Source organism: Gymnoscopelus braueri, assembly GCF_963280865.1.
Source record: "Gymnoscopelus braueri genome assembly, chromosome: 8".
Lineage (NCBI taxonomy): Eukaryota > Metazoa > Chordata > Actinopteri > Myctophiformes > Myctophidae > Gymnoscopelus > Gymnoscopelus braueri.
The window spans coordinates 15,123,013-15,140,125 of NC_137609.1; the positions used below are offsets into that span (position 1 = coordinate 15,123,013).

General features: G+C 41.8%; 2 protein-coding genes across 2 annotated transcripts in view; one reads left to right on the top strand and one right to left on the bottom strand.

Annotated features, from left to right (window-relative positions):
- The window catches only part of dchs1b (dachsous cadherin-related 1b), a 448,519-nt gene that overhangs the window by 178,649 nt on the left and 252,757 nt on the right, over positions 1–17,113 (top strand). The gene's annotated exons all lie outside the window — the stretch shown is intronic.
- The window catches only part of LOC308090694 (uncharacterized protein), a gene marked incomplete at its 5' end in the record, with an annotated part of 79,411 nt that continues 74,477 nt past the window's right edge, over positions 12,180–17,113 (bottom strand). Inside the window, 2 exons of the mRNA XM_080435959.1 lie at positions 12,180–12,591; positions 12,643–12,949. Of these exons, the coding sequence (XP_080292085.1) occupies positions 12,360–12,591; positions 12,643–12,949 (539 nt within the window). The 3' untranslated portion in view covers positions 12,180–12,359. The remainder of the gene's footprint in view (positions 12,592–12,642; positions 12,950–17,113) is intronic.

Here is a 17,113-nt window from a genome sequence, read left to right on the forward strand (position 1 = left end):
GTCATCATGGGTCATAGCTTTTTAGGCTTTAAGTAGAAAACAGGGTGACAATACTATCTTGACAAAATCTTCATTAGAATAAAGATGATGTCACCACCAAGAAAAGTGTCCGGGAACTGTCATTGATGCATCACAGCTAAAATGCTTTGCAAGGTGTGCATAGAAAAAATTACACCTGTGGAAACACCTCAGCAGGACTTCAAAATGTCACTGAAGCAATAAGAGAGATAAAAATGGCATTTCTGTAGATGATAACGTCCTTTGTCCAGCAGCCCCATGTGTACAAACTAAGAAATGTTATTGTAAGTGTTGCAATTAAAATGCAGACGCATAGCATTTGAAACAGACACACACTTGTGCCCATGCACGTGCATGCGTGCGTGCGCTTATACACGCACGCACGCACGCACGCACGCACGCACGCACGCACGCACACACACACACACACACACACACACACACACACACACACACACACACACACACACACACACACACACACACTCTTAGAATAACAGTGTGTGGCACCCTGCAAGCAAAAAGAAAAACACTTTGAAGGGTAATTACCAGTGGCTTGTAATGTTTACCTACTGTAACTCTACTGAAAAGCATACTTACAGCCAAAGAGGCCCCCCCAGCCTCAGGGTAGAGTAATGTGTACTTTGTAGCTACTGTAGCACTACAGAAAAGAATGACATCTTTATGAGATGTGTAGTTAACAACACAAACTTCACAGTGAGCTGACATTTCTGACCACTGATATTACACACTTCTTGTCATATGCGCATGTAATTTAGGTAAATCTTCATTGGTGTATGCCTGATTGATTGATTGATTGAAATTTTTATTAGGCAAAAGAATGTAAAACAACACAGTTACATTTATAATGCTTTTGTCTAAAAGGTCCGGCCAAAAAAGTCCTTGCGGACTTGTTTCCGTTGGGGTCCTTGAGTTAATTTCATAGACATATATAGTAGCAACCAAACAGTTAAAAAATCAACATGAAAATACAGATAATACATAAAAATAAAAAAAAATACCACTATGTACAAAAAAAGCATTTAAAAAATATATGTACAAAAAAAAGGGGGTGGGGGAAGCATGGAAAAATAAAAATTATATACAAAAAAAAGCATGAGGAAATACAAAATATGTACAAAAAGAGGAGGGGGGGGGGGTCGTCTGTCTACAGGGAAACTGGTACTACTGTAGCTCCTCTTTCGGCCTCCAGAAAGATGGGTTTTTAGGGCTGTTTTGAATGAGCCCAGCGAACTGCATTTTTTGAGGGATGGGGTTAGACTATTCCATTCCTTAGTGGCTGTGCTATAGAAGGAGAATTTGCCCATGTTTGTTTTATGGGTGGGTGGTACCAGATTGTTGTTTACGCTCCCTCTAGTTTCGTGGCTGTGGGTGTCAATAACTTTTTCGAGGTATTTATACAGATATGCGGGTATAGGGGGCATATCGGGCAAATCTGCATTTACAATTTTGAAGACCAGACCCATTTTTAGTTGTTTAACCCTGTCTTCCACCCTGAGCCAGCCTAGGCTGGCAAAGTGAGTGGGAGAGAGGTGGGTCATGGGCCCCAGTCCGAGAAGTAGTCGGATCAGTTTGTTTTGGGAGGTTTGAAGCTTAGTCTGCAGTGACACTGAGGTGTTGGAGTACCAAGAGTGGCATTGTTTACCTGCCTATGGCAGGTAAACAATGCTCATGGTCTATTCTTGCAAACAGTGATAGGACATCTTTCAGAGAGTAGCCTCGGAAAGCCAGGCTTTTTTTTTTGTTACAAAAGAAAAAAAGCCTGGGGGAGCGATGCAGGAACGATGGTCTTGGACCTTGTTATCTCCTAACCAATCAGAGTGCAGAGGGGCGTCGCTCTAAATTTGGTGACGTCAGCGTGCTCCGTGCACAGGCCGAGGGGGGGAGGGGAGGGGAGGCGGGGACATAGATTGGTGAAGCAATAGGAAGCCACGCACAAATCCAGGCGGCTGTGTTTGGGTCCGCCCTTCAAGACCATGGATTGAGCTCGTAGCCTCAGGCTATTCAGAGAGTGACTGCATGCATCCTAAAACAAATCTTTATTTTCAGTAAGAAATTGTTTTGTTCCACTAAAGTGAATTTAGTTAATTGACTTCATATGGGTTCTGCAGATGGTATTAGTCACCCAGGAGCCAGGACAAATCCTGAATCTTTGTGGGAAACGTGGGGTAGTCATCACCGTCTTGGCCACACCATTTCCCTCTTAATGGACTGGGCAGGGATGATGTCCAAAATGATGTAAAAAAAAAGAAAAGAAGAGGAAAAACAAATGAAAATAAGGAAAATGTTCAGCTGTTATTCAAAGAACCAGAGCTTCCCTGGTTCTTTGATGATGTTAGCTTTTACGTATGCATACAGCATGCCTACAACAGCTCACATGACCCCTGCTAACATGGCCGTGATTCCAGCGCAAACCCGACCTATGGCTAGTAGTAGAAGATAGTAGTTTGGTGCCACCGTGAGGGCATATTAGGCAATGAATTGCACTTCTCACTCAATGCAAGGCTCCTAGAGTAAATGAGTAATGTCTAGCAGACAGTAACTATAAAGTAACTAAGTGTGTGCTGGGATGGATGAGGTAGAACACTGATAAGTGAATTTGATTCAAAACTATTCATGAGTCATATTGCTATCAGGCTTACAGAAAATGTTTTTTTGCTGAATAGGTAGGCCTACTGTATAGGTTGGTGGGTGTTCGAGCGTGTGAGTGTTCCTGGGTTTTTGTGAGTTTGCCTGTGAGTCAGCAGGTGAGAGTCTACACGCTTCTCACGGATACGTGGATACCATCTCACAGTTCCGATAACCAGCCACTTTTGTGCCAGGATTGTGGGCCTTGTGGTTGCTGACTAAAATAGCGGTCAAAGGGCACTTCCTCACTCACTTTCTGTACCACGGCACAAAACAAAAAACAAACTGTCTCCACCTCTCATACTGCTAACTCTGCATTTTCCACACCAGTCATAAGTGATCAAACACACTTGTTCATTTTTTTGCATGTGCGTCAATGTTCACTCTTCACCACATTTGAGAGACAGAGAGAGTGTATGTGGTGTGTGTGTGTGTGTGTGTGTGTGTGTGTGTGTGTGTGTGTGCGAGCAAGCGTGTGTGTGCGAGTGCATGTGTGCGTGTGTTTATGCATGACAACGTATCTGTGTTGTATGTCTCTCTCTGTTAGTTAATTTATATTCTCTCTAGGAATGCAAGAAATTGTACAATTAAGTTATTGCCAACTCCCATTAAAAGCTCATTAATTATACTTCAGATGTTTAACATCTTAACGATTTGAATATTTAAATAAGCTAAATAAAGCTTCTTATTTTTTTTGACTCAAAAGACCCATATTACTGGATCCCAGAAGGACCTGGAACAAGTTCAAATGAGTTTCTGGAAGTACTGTTAGGACTGTGTGCTATTTTCATTAGCATTTTTGACACACCTATCCTAACATGAAAACCCTTTGCTGGCCCATAAAATCTTATGTTGTCCAAAATGTAAAATTGAACCTCATAATGATAAAGACACAATTTGTGTCTGACAAAAAAAAGAAGATATTTCACAACTGTGGAGCGGATGCATTTGATATTCAGTTAAATAAAGTGACAAACTTTTTGCTTTTGCTTTTCTTTTGCTAAAATTTAGTTTCTGTATGTATCACCCTAGCTGCAACACATCGATCCATCCATCCATCTTCAACCGCTTATCCGGAGTCGGGGTGGCGGGGGCAACCCTAGCTGCAACACATGCCATAGAATACCTTACTTGAACTGAATGGCTGGTGGCTTGCTTCTTACACACATTAATTATTCCAATTTTAGATGCCTCTTCAAGATTCCCATCTTGCTGTACAAAGTAATGTGGCACTAATTAGGCATGATATACAACACAGAACAAGAAATTCCCAGCATGCTTTAAGGCGCGCTCATACTTGTGTTAGCTGCGCTTGTTATTTGAAAGTAATAAAAGCAATAATGTTATTGTTTAATGTCCATTGTTCATAAGTATTGATTTGTTGAAAGGGTGCCCCCCGTCTATTGCACGTTGTTGAGCTTTGTTAGAACCACCTTCTTTTTTTAAAGAAGTTTCCTTTATCATGAAGTTGCCCTGTCTCTTCCTGCCGATTGTCAACCCACCAGTCAGAAGTGGGATGACACAACTAGAAGACACAGGAGGCTGAGACACCCCAAATTGTGAAGCCATCACATCACCACTTTTAAACAGCAGAAGGTGAGAGAACTACAGAGGCCATAGTGAGGGAACTACATGACTCAATATAAGTTGTACATGCACATTTCACTCCTCTTCAATGCAGATCGGAGCTGGCTTGTTTGCTGCACCCAAAACTATAGATATCGGTAACCAGAGGAGTGGGCACCTGAGATTTCTTTACATTTTATTTTATATTTAAATGTATTGTGTATTATAAATGGGAGCCAAATACATAATCAATTTAAAGTTCTAATATTTCTATAGTCGTTTAAATTTGGGCATAAACTAACATGTTGAAGGGTAAATGTAGGTCTGATAATGATGTCCCATTCATGTTGAAATCATCTAGACTTTTATATTTTTATCAACAATTTTCCAAGTTTTTTTTACTTTTAGGAGAGAAAAAAAGGCCAATTTAAATTTGAGGTGCCCACACATTTAGGTGCCCACTTGACCTGTATCCCATAGATGTAGCCTACTACTGCACTGACTGCTGCTGCTCATTCTGCCTTATTGGTCCTGGCAAGATGCAACTTCTGCTACTAGTGTGTGTATGTCTAAGGCATAAAAATCATCGCATCTTGCTGAATTCTTGTTACACCTGCCAAGTGAGTGATACAAATATATTTTTTTCTAAATCTAGAAAATTATAAAATCGTTATAAAAATCAATTGGGTTAAATCTTTCTCCTGTAATTTAGATATTCTCATAACACAAACAGTTTCAAAGAATATACAGTCATAGATACAAATATATTACTTTAGGATGCGTACTAAAATAAGCGTAATAATGAAGACTTGACTTACAAAGTATTCCCAGTGTTTTGGTGCCCACTGACTTCTCAGGTGCCCACTCTGCTTCGGTGCCCAGACTTCTGGTGCCCATTCTGTTTGGGTGCCCACTATCCATGTACTCACTCTGTTTTGTTGCCTAGTAGGTTATTCCTGACCTGGTGCCTACTCTGTTTTGGTGCCCAGATTCACCAAGTGCCACCAAGTGCCCACTCTGGGTGCCCAGATTGAATGTTTTAGTGCCCATGGATAATTCTTCTTTGATACTTTTTTTTTTTTTTTTTTGCCGCGTAGGCATTACCATTAGAGAGCTTAACCCTGTTGCTGAGCAACCACGGTATATTTATGACTGTCTTTCCAACTCAATATAAGTTGTACATGCACATTTCACTCCTCTTCAATGCAGATCGGAGCTGGCTTGTTTGCTGCACCCAAAACTATAGATATCGGTAACCAGAGGAGTGGGCACCTGAGATTTCTTTAAAATTTATTTTATATTTTAATGTATTGTGTATTATAAATGGGAGCCAAATACATAATCAATTTAAAGTTCTAATATTTCTATAGTCGTTTAAATTTGGGCATAAACTAACATGTTGAAGGGTAAATGTAGGTCTGATAATGATGTCCCATTCATGTTGAAATCATCTAGACTTTTATATTTTTCCGAAAAAGTTTCTTTACTTTTAAGAGAGAAAAAAAAGGCCAATTTAAAATTGAGGTGCCCACACATTTAGGTGCCCACTTGACCTGTATCCCATAGATGTAGCCTACTACTGCACTGACTGCTGCTGCTCATTCTGCCTTACTGGTCCTGGCAAGATGCAACTTCTGCTACTAGTGTGTGTATGTCTAAGGCATAAAAATCATCACATCTTGCTGAATTCTCATTACACGTGCCAAGTGAGTGATACAAATATTAATTTTTCTTCTTTACTGCTGGAAAAATTATTATAAAATAGTTATAAAAATCAATTGGGTTAAATCTTTCTCCTGTAATTTAGATATTCTCATAACACAAACAGTTTCAAAGAATATACAGTCATAGATACAAATATATTACTTTAGGATGCGTAATAAAATAAGCGTAATAATTAAGACTTCACTTACAAAGTATTCCCAGTGTTTTGGTGCCCACTGACTTCTCAGGTGCCCACTCTGCTTCGGTGCCCAGACTTCTGGTGCCCATTCTGTTTGGGTGCCCACTATCCATGTACTCACTCTGTTTTGTTGCCTAGTAGGTTATTCCTGACCTGGTGCCTACTCTGTTTTGGTGCCCAGATTTCACCAAGTGCCCACCAAGTCAAGTGCCCACTCTGGGTGCCCAGATTGAATGTTTTAGTGCCCTTTTTTTTTTTGCCACGTAGGCATTACCATTAGAGAGCTTAACCCCGTTGCTGAGCAACCACGGTATCTTTATGACTGTCTTTCCAACTTTGCATCTCTTGTCTCTCTCCCTCAATGTAGGTTAGCACTGACACTTACTGGCCAAAAGTAAAAACAACCTCTGCTACAGCGAAAAAAGAGAAGGCAGACAAAAAGCAGCCTTTCTGCCACCGTTGTTCATGTCTGCAAACAGCAGGCTTATAGACATGATAAACAACTGCAATGGTGAGCTTGACTGGATGAGAAACAGTGACCACATGAAATTCAAATGAGGTAGGAGAGAATTGTGACAGTGAAACAGGAGAGTATTTCCATTTTCTGGAAATTAGCAGACCAGCCCCACCACCTGTCCGCACGGCTCTGGGAGTGTGAGAGAAAGAGTACACATCTGACAGAGCCGCGGGCGTAGCAGTGTTTTCTGGTCTGATCCAGGTCTCAGTCAGAGCAAGGAAGTTAAGGGAGAGCAAGGATGCGTAGGCTGAGATGAAAGCAGATTTGCCTTCCACCACAGCCGAGTGGCAATTCCAAAGCCCTCCCGTTACCACTTGCTCGACGTGAGTTGAAAGAGTAGGATAGATGAGATTAGTTGTGTCGCGACATCTGGGTGTAACCCAGTGTTTGTGCGACCACCAGGAAGAAGAGAGGACAGGAATAGGAAGAAAACACATTGTAGATCGCTAAACATATACTACTATACACTACTATATCTATCACACTACTATATATGTCACTAATCAATGATACAGCTTATCGTTCATTGACGAACTGTCGCCTTTGTTCGCCTGGCCTTCGTTTGCTAGCCGCTTGAAAAAGCTACCGCTTTCAGAGCAAGTATTTAAGGCCACTTCAACTGATTGCTAATCGCCTGCCAGGAGTGTAGGCCCCTCCCCTACTTATCGAAGGCTATTGAGCTGGTTCAGGTGAAACTCCCTTTAATGGGGCTGTCAGCTGAGACCTAACAAATAGGCTTTGAAGCAAGCAAAATAACAAACTACTTTTAAAGCTAAACCAACTATACAACACTGATACTTTTGAGCAAAGTACAGCTACTTAAAGCAACCTGCTAATATAAGAAAATATACTCAAGCTGTCTAGGTGGGTCAGGCAGTTTACAGGGTTCCTCCAGAAGTTAAATTACACACCAGAAGTTAAATTACATATCACTTCTATTTTCAGGTCCATCATGCTGTATAAGCATTCTACTGTGAAGCTGAGTATGTTTAGCCTGTGTAATGATGATTCTGTGTTCTCTAACATTACAACATGTTTAGCCTGTGTAACGATGATTCTGTGTTCTCTAACATTTCAGCTAACACCCCTGATGTCATTGTTGTTAATGAAAACCATAGGGAGGTGTTCATTCTCGAGGTCGGCTGTACTTTTGATTACAGCTTAGAGGAAGCCTTCCTAACCAAAGTGCTAAAATATCATCAGCTAGAGCAGACCATCTCTCAGCTAGGCTACAGATGTAAACTTTTGTTTTTTATCTTTGGTAGTCTAGGGCACAAGTTGGTTGTAAGGGGCCTGCAAATGGCCGGCCTCTCCAAAAGGAGGGCTAAACAATTAGCAAGGTACAGCTCAATATCAGCTATTATAGGAAGCCGCTCAATTTGGAGGAGGCGTTGCTTTTTTTTTTTTCTAAATTTTTATCCCGCGATTTTTGTAACCCATTTTTTTCACCCGGTGCCAATTTCCTAAGTGATCCTGGGCACTACACCAGCCCTACACCAGTATTACACCTGTCACCCCACAGTAGGGAGGCCAGGGCCGAGCTCATGCTTCCTTCAGGCATGAGAGCCAACTGACCTTCTTGTCACCTGACAGGGGGGAGTTTCCCTGGTTGGACGTAGCGCGTGGAAGGAACACGTTATTCCAACCAGTTCCCTTCCCCTCCATCAGGCGCCCCGGCTGTCATGGGGGAGGCGGTATAGTGACCAGGATTACTACATGTTTTTGTGAGGGTATTAACTACCCTAGGAGACACGGGGAGAACATGCAAACTCCACACAGAGTAGGCCCTTTCGCCAACCCCACCTAGGGTATGGGCGCTGATGACGCGGAGGAGAAGACACGCCCCCAGTGCCCACAGCGTCCCCGGCGGGAATCGAACCCAGGACCTTCTAGCTGTGAGGCGACAGCGCTACCGACTGCGCCACCGTGCCCCCCAGTGCGCAGTTTTTGACAAACTTTAGACAAACTTACAAACAAACAAATTACTCAAATTACTCGCGCATGCGCCTGCATCCCAATTGTATATATAGATGAATAAAAATCCTTTGAAAATAGCAGATCTACAAGCTCACAACGCGTCACAAAGCGACGCGTTGTGAGCTTGTAGATCAGCTACTTTCAAATTGTGGAAGTGTATATATAGGTCTGAAGTGTTTTTGTTATAATACTAAAAATCTACAAAGTAACTAAAGTGTTCAAATAATTGTAGTGGAGTAAAAATATCTTCCTTTGAGATGTAGTGAACAAAAAATAAATTGGAAATACTCCAGTAAAGTAAAAGAAAATACAGTATTTGAGTAAATGTACTTAGTTACTTTACACCACTGCAAGCAACAGAAATAATGTCCTAATAATATTAATACACAGGAACAACGACAGACTTTCAAAACATTTATTAAACGATTACAGTTTACTTCTAAAAATGACCTTACAATAATCTCTCTCTCTCTGAGAAGATGTCATCTTTAATGATCGTACAATAACACATGAAATGAAACATTATGAAGAATGAGAATAATATGGAATGAAAACATAATTAAACAATGATCTAATAATGAATCAATAGATAAACAATGAATGATTTGACTTCATTGATGAATGAATGCATTTAGTGGATGTTTGAATCCGGAGTCAAACACACACTGTTCCTCACTCTGTTGTGTCAAATAGACATCAAATACATGAGTGTGTTTCTACATGAGAGACACACGTATGACACTGATATTTACATCATCACTATTTATGATACATATTTATATCAAATACATGAGTGTGTTTCTACATGAGAGACACACGTATGACCCTGATATTTACATCATCACTATTTATGATACATATTTATATCAAATACATGAGTGTGTTTCTACATGAGAGACACACGTATGACACTGATATTTACATCATCATCATCATCATCATCAGTATTATGATATATGATACATATTTATACATCTGTGGAGGTTTGTGCAGCGCTGTCTAATCTAATCTAATCTAATCTAATCTAATCTAATCTAATCTAATGTAATCTGATCTATTGTAATCTAATCTGATGTAATCTGATCTCCCTGTGGTGATGACTGAATCAAAGAAAATGAGACGATAGTGAACTGGTGTTAGAGAGGATTTCCGTGGACCCCTCCTCTGAAAACATGTTGTACCAGGGACCCCCATACAAGATCTGTGATATTAAAATGTTTCAAAACATATTCTAAAATGTGTTCTAAGATGTATTTGACAATGGCAGATCTACAAGTTCACACGTTGTGAGCTTGTAGATCTGCTATTTCCAAAACGCCAATTTATATATGTTTAACTTTAAACCCTCCCTGGAACCCCCTCAAGGACCCCTGGGGGTCCCCGGACCACACTTTGAGAACCACTGGTCTAGACCACCGCTTTTCAATGTCAGGTCTGGGGACCCCCAAGGGTCATTTTAACCACTTTATAATGTTATGCATTGGCTACACAAAAACAGCAGATCTACAAGCTCACAGCGCGGCACAAAGTGCTGCGCTGAAAGAAAAGTATTGAAAATCGTTGGAACATTTTGAATAATTTAGATTTTTCTGGTAAACATACATCTTCTCCTCTGGGGGTCCCTGACACAACACATTTTCAGATGGGGGTCCCTGGCACAACACATTTTCAGATGGGGGGTCCCTGGCACAACACGTTTTCAGATGGGGGTCCCTGACACAACACATTTTCAGATGGGGGTCCGCAGCCCAAACACATATTAATCTGGGGGTCCCTGGCACAACACATTTTCAGATGGGGGTCCGCAGCCCAAACACATAATCTGGGGGTCCCTGACACAACACGTTTTCAGATGGGGGTCCCTGACACAACACATGTTCAGATGGGGGTCCCTGGCACAACACGTTTTCAGATGGGGGTCCCTGGTACAACACGTTTTCAGATGGGGGTCCCTGGTACAACACGTTTTCAGATGGGGGTCCCTGACACAACACGTTTTCAGATGGGGGTCCCTGACACAACACTTTTTCAGATGGGGTCCCTGACACAACACATTTTCAGATGGGGGTCCCTGACACAACACATTTTCAGATGGGGGTCCCTGACACAACACGTTTTCAGATGGGGGTCCCTGGCACAACACGTTTTCAGATGGGGGTCCCTGGCACAACACGTTTTCAGATGGGGGTCCCTGACACAACACATTTTCAGATGGGGGTCCCTGACACAACACGTTTTCAGATGGGGGTCCCTGGCACAACACTTTTTCAGATGGGGGTCCCTGGCACAACACGTTTTCAGATGGGGGTCCCTGACACAACACTTTTTCAGATGGGGGTCCCTGACACAACACGTTTTCAGATGGGGGTCCCTGGCACAACACTTTTTCAGATGGGGGTCCCTGACACAACACGTTTTCAGATGGGGGTCCCTGACACAACACGTTTTCAGATGGGGGTCCCTGACACAACACGTTTTCAGATGGGGGTCCCTGACACAACACTTTTTCAGATGGGGGTCCCTGACACAACACATTTTCAGATGGGGGTCCCTGACACAACACGTTTTCAGATGGGGGTCCCTGACACAACACGTTTTCAGATGGGGTTCCCTGACACAACACGTTTTCAGATGGGGGTCCCTGACACAACACGTTTTCAGATGGGGGTCCCTGACACAACACGTTTTCAGATGGGGGTCCCTGACACAACACGTTTTCAGATGGGGGTCCCTGACACAACACGTTTTCAGATGGGGGTCCCTGACACAACACGTTTTCAGATGGTGGTCCCTGACACAACACGTTTTCAGATGGGGGTCCCTGACACAACACGTTTTCAGATGGGGGTCCCTGGCACAACACTTTTTCAGATGGGGGTCCCTGACAACACGTTTTCAGATGGGGGTCCCTGACACAACACTTTTTCAGATAGGGGTCCCTGACACAACACGTTTTCAGATGGGGGTCCCTGACACAACACTTTTTCAGATGGGGGTCCCTGACACAACACGTTTTCAGATGGGGGTCCCTGACACAACACGTTTTCAGATGGGGGTCCCTGACACAACACGTTTTCAGATGGGGATCCCTGACACAACACGTTTTCAGATGGGGGTCCCTGACACAACACGTTTTCAGATGGGGGTCCCTGACACAACACTTTTTCAGATGGGGGTCCCTGACACAATACGTTTTCAGATGGGGGTCCCTGACACAACACGTTTTCAGATGGGGGTCCCTGACACAACACGTTTTCAGATGGGGGTCCGCAGCCCAAACACATATTAATCTGGGGGTCCTTGACTTGAACAGGTTTGAGAACCACTGCTGTAAGAGTCCATATGGACCCCTAGTGGGCCCCGGACCTGATGTTGAGAAACAGTGTCTAGATCAATGGTTCTCAAAGTGTGGTCTGGGGACCCCCAGGGGTTCCAGGGGGTCCCCAGCTAAATGATTGAATCAGTTGATTCAGTTACAGATCTACAAGCGGCAAAGCGTTGTGAGCTTGTAGTTCTGCAGTTTTTCTTATTAAAATGTGACTTAAAAAAAACATCTCGTCTTATGGGGGTCCCTGGAACAGAATATGTTCATATGGGGGTCCTTGACATGAACATGTTTGAGAAACACTGATTTACAGATTGAAGTACTTGTGGTAACCATGACAACCTGGACTCACTCAGACATGTTGAGTAACCATGACGATCTGATGTCACCCTCACATAGAGACTCTATCTCTGCTCACACAGAAACACTGAGGAGTCGAAGGAGACCCAGAACCCAGCATAGAGAGGTTCAGTGAATGTGTCCCTGAAGGTGAACAGGTGTGTCAGAATGTCCTCTGATATGTGATAGAATGACAGAGTTCCAGCAGAACAGTCTAGATACACTGCTACTCTGTTAGAGCCTCTAGAGGGACTGACAGGGAGGAGAGTCGTCTTACTATTGTGTATGACAGTGTAACTGTCATCGCACAGTTCTCCTCTACAGTACAGACTCCAGGACATGCCCCACAGTTCTCCTCTACAGTACAGACTCCAGGACATGTCATTGTGTCCTAGCCTACAGTCACCACCCTCTCCTTTCCTGCTGATTCCTCTGTCAGTCACTGCTATAGAAACCTCATAACCCTCCCACTCTACCTCCCAGTAACAGCGTCCAGTCAGACCCTCTGAACACAGAACCTGTTCATGTCCATCAAACCTGTCAGGATGAGGAGGATACTGATGATACTGTAGATCATATGTCACCTCCCTGTTGTCTTCAGACAGAGAGAGGTCACAGTGTGCTGTGTTTGTGTCCAGTGTGAGACGATGATAATCTGATGAGAAAAACAACACAGTAAACATTAAACACATCATTCACTGAGTGACACACACACACACACACACACACACACACACACACACACACACACACACACACACACACACACACACACACACACACACACACACACACACACACACACACACACACACACACACACACACACAGACACACAGACAAACAGACACACCAGTGGTGGAAAAAGTACTCAAATGTTTGACTTAAGTAAAAGTATTAAGTAAGAGTCTGGAATTCAAAATGTACTTGAGTAAAAGTACAAAAGTATTATAAATAAATATACTTAAATTACAAAAGTAGAAAGTACTCATTATGCAGAATGTCCCATTTCACAAGTTTTCAAATGTATAAAAAGTATTTAAAGCTTTTGAAAATAGCAGATCTACAAGCTCACAATGCGTCGCATTGTGAGCTTGTAGATCTGCTATTTTCAAATGGCTGAAATGTATTTAGGGCTGAAGTGGTTTATGTATGTTTTGTAATAATAATCTACTAAGTAACTAGTAACTAAAGTTTTCATAAAATTGTAGTGGAGTAAAAGTACAATATTTGACTATGAGATGTAGTGGAGTAGCAGTAAAAGTACTGAAAATTGGAAATACTTTCCACCGCTGACACACACTCTCACACACACACACACACACACACACACACACACACACACACACACACACACACACACACACACACACTCACTCACTCACTCACTCACTCACACACACGGTTGTTGAGGCCGTAGAAGAAACGTTCTTTAAAGAATCATTATTTAACTATTTAAATGCTTCTATAAAGCAGTAATTCTAGCTTTTAGTGTCAAGGACCCCCACATTTATATGTATTTGTCTGTGGACCCCCATCTGAAAATGTGTTGTGCCAGGGCTCCCACATTTATATGTATTTGTCTGTGGACCCCCATCTGAAAATGTGTTGTGCCAGGGACCCCCACATTTATATGTATTTTTCTGTGGACCCCCATCTGAAAATGTGTTGTGCCAGGGACCCCCACATTTATATGTATTTGTCTGTGGACCCCCATCCGAAAATGTGTTGTGCCAGGGACCCCCACATTTATATGTATCTGTCTGTGGACCCCCATCTGAAAATATTTTGTCCCAGGGACCCCCAGAAGAGAAGATTTATGTTAAAAACTATCACAATTATTCAACTTGTTTCCAAACATTTCAATATTTTTCAAAACATATCTAGAATAGCAGATCTATAAGCTCGCAGCGCGGCACGAAGTGATGCGCTGTGAGCTTGTAGATCTGCTATATTTAAACAGCCACCATATAAAATATGGATAAAGTGGTTCCATTTTGCTGGGGACCCCCTGGAACCCCCCAAGGACCCCTGGGGGTCCCCGGACCCCACTTTGAGAACCAATGCTATAAAGAACCATTAACCACTTTAACCCTTCATCAACCGGTGTCTCCCAGGGCTCTGTACTTGATCTGCTCAGTTTTTCCCTCTACACCAAATCTCTGTCGAAAATAGCCAGTGGTGGAAAAAGTAATCAAGTTTTTTACTTAAGTAAAAGTATTAATAATGCAATATAAAAATACTCTGTTATAAGTAAAAGTCCGGAATTCGAAATGTACTTGAGTAAAAGTACAAAAGTATTGGTATCAAAATGTACTTGAAGTACCAAAAGTAAAAGTACTCATTATGCAGAATGTCCCATTTCACAAGTTTTCAAATGTATACATTGTATACAAAACTTTTGAAAACAGCAGATCTATAAGCTCACAATGTGTCGCATCACGACACATTGTGAGCTTGTAGATCTGCTATTTTTTATATGGGCTGAAGTGGTTAATGTATGTTTTGTAATAATAAAAATCTACAAAGTAACTAGTATTAAACTAAAGTTTTTAAATAATTGTAGTGGAGTAAAAGTATAATATTTGCCTCTGAAATGTAGTGGAGTAGAAGTAAAAGTACAGAAAACTGGAAATACTCCAGTAAAATAAAAATACCTTTAAATTGTACTTGAGAACAGTACTTGAGTAAATGTACTCAGTTAATTTATACCACTGAAAACAGCAGATCTACTAGCTCACAGCCGTGTCGCAACGCAATGTGTTGTGAGCTTGTAGATCTGCTATTTTTGATGAATCCTCACGTATTAAGACATGTCAACATTGGGATGCAGGGGTTTAAGTGGTTAATGGTTCAAAGAAGGTTCTTTGAGGAATTATTTGTGGTTGTGAGCTTGTAGATCTGATATATTCAGGGAACATGCTTGGTTTTAAGTGTTTAACAAACAAAAAATAAAACATAAAAACATTTTTTATGAATTAAAATCAATTCCAGATGACAGCTTTAATTAACCACTTGAACCCTAGTGACCTATTCTGTAATAATAATACTAAAATAGCAGATCTTCAAGCTCACAACTTGTTGCAATGCAACACATTGTGAGCTTGTAGATCGGCTATTTTCGGCTAACATATTTGGTGTAGAGGGAAAAGGAGCCCTGAGGGACCCGGTCAGACAGACAGAGTATAGTAATCAAAAACTGTAACTTTAAATAATGACTCAAGCAGAAGTAAAAGTACCTACATATTAACTAATGAAAATACTATGAAGTTATTTCATAAGATCTGATTTATTGTCTAAATTAATAAATAATTAAAGAGGCCTCAATGCCCTCAATACCCTCCATACCCTCTTACCTGACTAACTACCTCCCCAAAGTGAGTGACACCCAAACCCTAACACTAGAGGAAGTGACAACGATCTGGTGCTTATAGAACATTATCATTCTACTACTCTGACACCAAAGTGTGGAATGCTCTAACACCATCTCTTTAAAAAAAATGATCAGTTAAATATTTTTTTTAATACAGCCAATCTACAAGCTTACAATGTGTCACAATGTGAGACGTCATAAGCTTTTATATCTACTATTTTAGTATTTTGTTTAAATTAGACAATCTACGAGCCAATCTACCAACTCAGAATGCGTCACAATGTCAGGCGTTGTGAGCTTGCAGATCAGCATTTTTTTTTTAAATAGCCCAACTACAAGCTTACAACCTCACCAACCCGATCTCCAAGAATTTAGTATACATTACACGGAGTGGTCATTCCGTGCATAGACAATTGGAAAACCTGAAAATCTGTGCATAGCCGCCTCGCATCTCCCCCATTGTGACTAAACCATTTCGGATGCGCGCACTTTCAAGGGAACTGTCGACACGTAAGGGACCACCGAGTGAGCTAAAGCGAACGAGTTGCCGTCCCGAACGTTGCGACGTTCCCTTGAACCAGGAGTCTGCAACCTGCGGCTCTGGAGCCACATGTGGCTCTTTAGCCCTTCCCTTGTGGCTCCCTGTAGCTATAGAAAACATTATATGGAAATTAACAATGTTTTTTTTTCACATTTAAAATTGTATTTATCGTTGCTGTAATATGAGACATAGATTTGTACGTGCTCCAATACTGTAAAGATGTGTAGAATAAATAAATATAAAAGTATAAATAAAAGTTTCAACATTTCTGTCAAATTTGCGTCAAAGCCTGCAACACATTTATTGGCGCGCCACCGCATTAGTGGGCTAAAATAGGTTTTGCGGCTCCAGACAGATTTCAGCGCTGTTTGAGTTATGTACCGATAGGCACAGAATCGTACATTTTGTTGTGGGGACTGCTCTGCTTCCGGGTTTTTCCGGGTTGCAACTGGTTACGCCCACCGTGGGACTCGCCGTACATATGCACAGATTTTCAGGGTTTCTAGGCTACTATGCAATGTATACTAAATTCTTGGAGATCAGGCTGACCTCACACATTTTGACAAGTTGTGAACTTGTAGATTGGCTATTTTTAAATTAACGGATATATTGCGCTGATCAAAGCAATGGTAACCGCGTTTCGGCACGTCAGCCGTCCTCAACGTTTCAAACTCCGGACTAGTTTGAAAACGCTGAGGAAGGCCGACGTGCCGAAACGCGTCCGTTTCTCTAGATAGACTGTCTGCTGCGGCTGTTCATCTTTAAAGCAATACAAGGCAGGTCCACAAATAACGATTTTTAGCAACCCGGGCGACTACCGGGTGGCTTACTAGATTCCTCCTACGTAACAATTTTACCCTCAGGAGGAGAACAACTGTTGCTCAGAAAGAAGCTCCCATTTGAGA